This window comes from Aegilops tauschii, chromosome 4, assembly GCF_002575655.3.
Source record: "Aegilops tauschii subsp. strangulata cultivar AL8/78 chromosome 4, Aet v6.0, whole genome shotgun sequence".
Classification (NCBI taxonomy): Eukaryota; Viridiplantae; Streptophyta; class Magnoliopsida; order Poales; family Poaceae; genus Aegilops; species Aegilops tauschii.
Window position 1 is genome coordinate 62,509,085 of NC_053038.3, and position 6,295 is coordinate 62,515,379.

The 6,295-nt window shown below is 49.1% G+C and overlaps 1 protein-coding gene and 1 long non-coding RNA gene across 3 annotated transcripts; one reads left to right on the forward strand and one right to left on the reverse strand.

Moving 5' to 3' along the window:
* Positions 1-381: 381 nt before the first annotated feature.
* Positions 382-3,134, reverse strand: LOC109762022 (uncharacterized). 2 transcript variants are annotated; one of them, XR_012181351.1, is made up of 3 exons: positions 2,665-3,080; positions 2,337-2,564; positions 382-1,030 (listed from the first exon to the last, which is right to left on the reverse strand). It is a non-coding gene; the product is annotated as an uncharacterized lncRNA (long non-coding RNA). The 2 variants fall into 2 exon arrangements; XR_012181350.1 differs by having other exon boundaries at positions 2,337-3,134.
* Positions 3,135-3,270: 136 nt separating this feature from the next.
* LOC109762075 (polygalacturonase-like) lies at positions 3,271-5,866 on the forward strand. The gene is made up of 4 exons (XM_020320896.3): positions 3,271-3,970; positions 4,063-4,352; positions 4,456-4,690; positions 4,807-5,866. Exons 1-4 carry the CDS (start codon positions 3,530-3,532, stop codon positions 5,026-5,028), a joined length of 1,188 nt encoding a protein of 395 aa, XP_020176485.3. The 5' UTR covers positions 3,271-3,529; the 3' UTR covers positions 5,029-5,866.
* The last annotated feature ends 429 nt before the right edge of the window (positions 5,867-6,295 follow it).

The window sequence follows — 6,295 nt, forward strand, 5'->3', positions numbered from 1 at the left end:
TATGTTATGTTGTTTGAATTTGAACTTATTTGTGGAAACCTATGTCAAATTTCAGAAGTGGGCGTTTTTTGTTTACGGGTCCGTTATGCGGGGTCTGCATCTGCTGCCGTCCGAGCCAGCCCGCAAAGGCCGTTTTTCACGAACTGCAAATGTGTTTTGCAGGCCGGCCAGATGCGGGTCTGCCAGAGTTGCTCTCAGTAAGGTCTGATACATTTCCACTACCACGTAAACTGTTGTTGGTGTTTGACATCTCGTGTTTTCTTTGTCAAATACTTCTCCATTATATTCCTTCTCACCTTTCAAATAATTGAAGTACTAATTTAAAAATTCAGATAGAAAACATGCTAGTAGTAGCAGACTAGCAGGCCAGCACACAAGTACTAGTAGTAATAGAATGGCTTGCCGGATTGACTTGCATAGAAAATTCCCAAATGATACAAATTAACCTACGAGTAGTGTGCCACAAAAAATCCTGTAATTTCTTTGTTAGAACCAACAGCACATGCCTGATAGAGTAGTAGTACTACATATTGCGTATTTTCAACTGGTTTTTGACACAAAACGCAGCAAGGAATCAATTAAGGAATATGCACGGGAGAGGTCCAGGCAAACCAAACCGAGAAGTACCTGAGTGTTTGTGTTCACCTAGGGGAGTTTAGGAATTGGGGATGAGATGAATAAGCTTGCGGATGAGCACTTGATCAGAGGTTGTTGCTGCACCCAGACCTACCTAGACCAGCGGTCGCGCCGTGGAACGCGGGCAGCAAGCGAGTGGGAAGACGCGGCTAGACACGACCAATCCTCGAAGCAGGCGGATGACGGTTTGCTTCTTGTTTAATTCTTATTAAGGACGCCGATAACGGCCGAACGTTCGGTCTGGGACCTCCCCACACCGAACGATTCGTTCGGAAGGAATCTGGGCATCGATCGAACGAATTAGTTCGGGACGAGAGGAGCCCCAGCCCGAACACCAAGCATCGCTCCCAACAGCGCGAACGCCCTCTCTCCATCGCCCCAACGGGCCTTTTCCCTGAAAAAGCGAAAAAGGAAAAATAAGCCCAGTACCAAAACAAAAGGAAAAAAGTCCACTTTTTTTTTCTGTGACAAGAAAAAGCCCAGTTTTTGTTGTGCTATGTAAAAATGACATTATTAACTTCAAAAGCAAAAAATTGCCACTGGTAAAAAATAATATATATGTTTTGCAATGACACAAAAGGAAAAAAGTCATGGCAATTCCATATGTCCATACATGGTGGCAAAATAAATTCTTGATTAAAATTGCCACTAGCAATTGTATTGACATGTATGTAAATGTTAGAAATTGCCGTGACAATATAGGTAATTTTGCCATGTCAAGTAAAAGTTCGTTGGGCTTAAATCATATTAAACACATAACCAAAATCATATTAAAATTTGCATATATTTGACATGGCAAAAAAAGTAAAATCCGACATGTTAATAAAGGTCAAATAAATAGTAAAACTTGCCATTACAATAGAAGTTAAAAATTGCCATGGGGATTTTGGTAAATTTCCAAGTTAATAAAGATAAATTAGCCATGACAAATAAAAAGTAAAACTTGCCATGGCAATAAAAGTTAAATATTGCCATAGGGATTTAGTTCAATTTGCCATGTTACTAAGGGTCAATTTGCCATCGGCAAATAAAAAGTAAAACTTGCCGTGGCAATGAAATTTAAAAGTTAAATATTGCCAAGGGGATTTAGATAAATTTGCCATGTTAATGAAGGTATATTAGTCATGGCTAATATAAGTAAAATTGACATGGAAAAAGTTAAATATTGCCATGCGTATTTAGGTAAATTCGCCATGTTAATAAAGGTATATTAGCCATGGCAAATAAATAAAAAAACTTGCCATGGCAATAAAAGTTAAATATTGCCATAGGGATTTAGGTGAATTTGCCATGATATTATAGGTAAATTTGCCATGGCAAATAAATAGTAAAATTTGCCATGTCAATAAAAGTGAAAACTTGCCATGGGATTTAGGTAAATTTGCCATGTTAAATAAAGGTCAAATAAAAAGTAAAACTTGCCATGGCAATATTTGCCATTTTGTGTTGTTTTTGACAATTTAGAGAATTGACATGGCAAAATGCAATGGTTTATAAGGAAAATTTAGAACTGTTGATAGCTATATGGTGGCAATTATATGAAAAGCAACATGGCAAATTGTACTTCAAAATATTTTTGCCATGTGAAACATATCATAAATTGCACGGATCGAAACTTAAGTCACCATGGGATCACATCATAATTTGCCATGATTGGCATAGCATGGCGCACGCAACAGATAACGTAGTCTTTGGCATACCATAGCAGGAACAACCCGCATTCACCAGCGGCAGGAAGCGGCAGGAACAGCACACACGCACCAGCGGCAGGAATAGCACACACGCACCAGCGGCCATGGCTTCTGGTCTGGACCTCCCGGCGCTCTGCGCGGCTCCTCCGCAGCCCCGACTACTGGACCTCCCGGCGGCCAGCGCGGCTCCTCCGCGGCCCCGGCTACTGGACCTCCCAGCGGCCGGCGCTGCTCCTCCTGGAACACCACGAATTCATCCACCAGAAAGAGGCCCGCGTGTTATCTTAGACTTATAGCATAAATGGGGAGAGGAGGGGGGTGGCTGAATGCGTCTGACCTTGACGACAGACGCGGAAGAGGAGCGGGGATCGGGATCCTGCCGTGCGGGTTGGCGGGGACGGCGGCGGTGGCAGATGGCGGCGGAGCTCGCCGAGATCCCCCACCCCACACGCCGACCTCGCATACGACGCCATGGTTGCGCCTCCACCCTCTGCACAGCTCTGCCATCGCGCCACCGCCCGTCGCTCCATGGATCTGGTTTGGATCCGTGGCTGGCCGCCGGGCCCTCATCGCGTCAGCGCGGCCCCTCCATGGGCAGCTACCAACATCATCTCCTCCACGCCGTCGCCGGCGGCTCCGCCGCGTGGGCGAAGAGAGATTTGGGGGAGAAGAGAAGTGAGGAGTGAAATGGTGCTTCGTAGTGTTGGAGGGGAGAAGTGAGAGGGGAGGTGGCGTTCGCGACGGATTGACCGACTGCCGAACGACTTTGAGCGGTGACGTGTCTGTGTAACCTGCGCCAAGATTCACGAATATTATCCAACAGTGCATGCAGCGTTCGGGCCGAAACATCATAATACTGGTCGTTCGGCAGTTATCGTTTCCGCTTATTAATTGTTTTTTTAGATTTTACTACTATTATTAGCCTATTGATGATCTTCCAAGAGTCAAAGCGGCAAACTGCAGCTGGTTTATCCTCGCGTTTACCGTTGTGTTGCAGGACACGGACACCTTTTTTGATGGCGTTTTGCCGTGACGTAATTAAACACTCAAATCCACGATTAGCAACGTACCCCCGTCAATCTCAATCCGCAGCTGCATATTAATGCCATGAACGCAGGGTGGCAATACCATAACTACCTACCTGATCGAATAATCATCATCATAAACTCAGGGAGATATCGCCGAAACAAAAGGCCGAGAGGATGAGCGGCCGTAGGCTGTCGCTACTACTGGTCGCGTTGACGGCATTGGTGGCGTTGACGGCGGTGAAGGCGGAGTACAATGTCGTGGACTACGGCGCGAGGCCTGATGGCGGGGCGGACTCGGCGGGGGCGTTCCAGGCCGCGTGGGGCGCAGCGTGCAACGACACGGGAAGCTCCGGCTCCCGGCCGGTGCTGCGCGTGCCGACGGGCAGGTTCCTGCTCAGCCGGGCTTACTTCAAGGGCCCCTGCCGGAGCGCCGGCGTGGTTGTGGCCATCGACCGCAACGGCACCGTATTCTCACCGCCGACCGTGGACAGCAGGGCGTGGATCATGTTCCACCACGCCGACGGTCTGGCGCTCCGTGGTGGGACGTTGGACGGGCAGGGGCAGGAGTATTGGGCGTGCAAGAAGTCCGGCAGGTGCACCGGGCAGGGCCCCACGGTGAGTGATGACATGACCTTTTCTTGTTTTTTTTTCAATGCGATTGGGTTCGGTTTCCTTGTGACGGACGCCGCACGTACGTGCACTTGCAGACGCTGGACATTAGCCAGTCCAAGGGCGTGAGCGTGAAGCAGCTAACGTTGCTCGACAGCAAGAACGTTCACATGGCCATCTTCGACTCCACCGGCGTGACGGTCCAGGGTGTCAGGATGGTCGCTCCGGCCAACAGCCCCAACACCGACGGCATCCACGCCCAGCTCTCCCGCCACGTGAGCATCCTCAACACCACGATCAGCACCGGCGACGACTGCGTCTCCCTGGGGCCCGGCTCCTCCGACGTGCTCATCAGGGACATCAAGTGCGGCCCGGGCCACGGCATCAGGTGCCACCTTCAGTTGCCAGTTCATCATCCATTATTATTGTGTTTGCTTGTGATTTCGTTTGATAGCATTTGTTTTGTGCTTGCGTTGGATGGACGGTGGCAGCATCGGGAGCATGGGAGGGCAGGCCGGCGAGCAGGGGGTGAGGAACGTGACCGTGGAGAGGGCGGTGCTGACGGGCACGACGAACGGCCTGCGGATCAAGACGTGGGGGATGCCCAACCCTGGCTCCGTCACGGGTGTCTCCTTCTCGCAGGTCACGATGCAGCGCGTGGCGAACCCCATCCTCGTGGACCAGAACTACTGCCCCCGCAGCCGCAAAGTCGAATGCCCGGGCAAGGTACGTACGTAAGAGATGCCACCATTGCAGAGCATCGATCTTCATCTCAAGTTCCCTAGACGTGAAGCCATCGACTTCTACTGTATCACGAACCCTGTTGTTGTCGGTGCATGCAGAGCTCGGGGGTGCAGATCAGCGACGTGTCGTACGAGGACATTGAGGGCACGTCCAAGACGCCCGTGGCGGTGAAGTTCGACTGCAGCGACACCAACCCCTGCAGCGGGATCAGGCTCAAGAACATTAGGCTGACGTACCGGCACAGGCGGCCGGCGCAGGCCAAGTGCCGCAACGCTGCCGGGTCCGCGTCCGGAGAGGTCACGCCGCCGAGCTGCTTCTGAGGACCGAGCCGTCGGAGTTCGCCGTCATCTCCTTAATTCATTGGTTTCTGTAAATACTTCTCTTGCTTGATTGGTTCGTGAACTACTACTAACACCTTGCACAGTTGCGGGAGTGTGCCAAGTGCTACCAAATCCAAGTAATCATTGCTTGGTGTATCTCAAAGCGATCCTTACATGTAGCCCAATGTGGTGCTTAGTAATTTTAGCGGATTTGCTCATTCTCAATTGATTGAGAAATAGTTAAACCACAATGAACGGCATCAATTTTACGTGGTTGTTCTTGTAGATTTTATTTTGAATTTCTGTTTGTTTTTCGAGATATCGAATCTTCGTGTAAAATCATATGGTTATAGTTTGTAAGCGTAGAGGGACGGCGGAAGCGACTGAAATAGCGCGCTAGTTCTTCTAATGCATTTCACAAATACCTTGTGTGCATGCAGAAATCTGAAACATATAATAAAATCCACAAACACCAAGCTATATAATGTTCACCATAACAATATACACGAGAGATCAGCTCACAACAACATGAATACCCCAACAAAAGCGTCAATGTATCAAAAAAAAATATCATGTATGTCATGCCTCCAGTATCAACCCAATCAAACTATACTTGAGCAACGGGTCCGAATAGCAAGCAAGCACTTGAAAAGCAACCAATATGATAAAAGAAACACCAAATCAAAGGATAGGCGGCGAGCAACCCTGCATTGTAGCGATGAGTCAAGTACAAGGCAGACGCTCTAAATATTCAATTTGGACACTCAAATTTGGATGTATTTGTAGATCAAAAGGCCTCATTTCTCTCCCTACTCTAGAAACTCTCTCAAGAACAAAAAAAAACTCCAAATCTCTATTCCCGAGCTTGTGAAAACAGTTTTAGCGACGACTACAAGCACTGAAGCGAGCCGAAGGCGCGCCGTCGTCATCGCCCCTTCCTCGTCGGAGCCGGGCAAAACTTGTTGTAGTAGATAGTCGGGAAGTCGTCGTGCTAAGGCCCCATAGGACCAGCACAGCAAAACAGCAACCGCCGCCGATGAAGAGTAGCGTAGATCGGAAGGATCCAACCTGAAGAAACACAAACGTAGACGAACTACAACCAGATCCGAGCAAATCCACCAAGGATAGATCTGCCAGAGACACACCTCCACACGCCCACCGACGGTACTAGACACACCACTGGAACGGGGGCTAGGCGGGGAAGACCTTATTGCATCTTCAGGGAGCCGCCGCCGTCTCGTCTTCCTGAGCAGGACACGAACCCTAA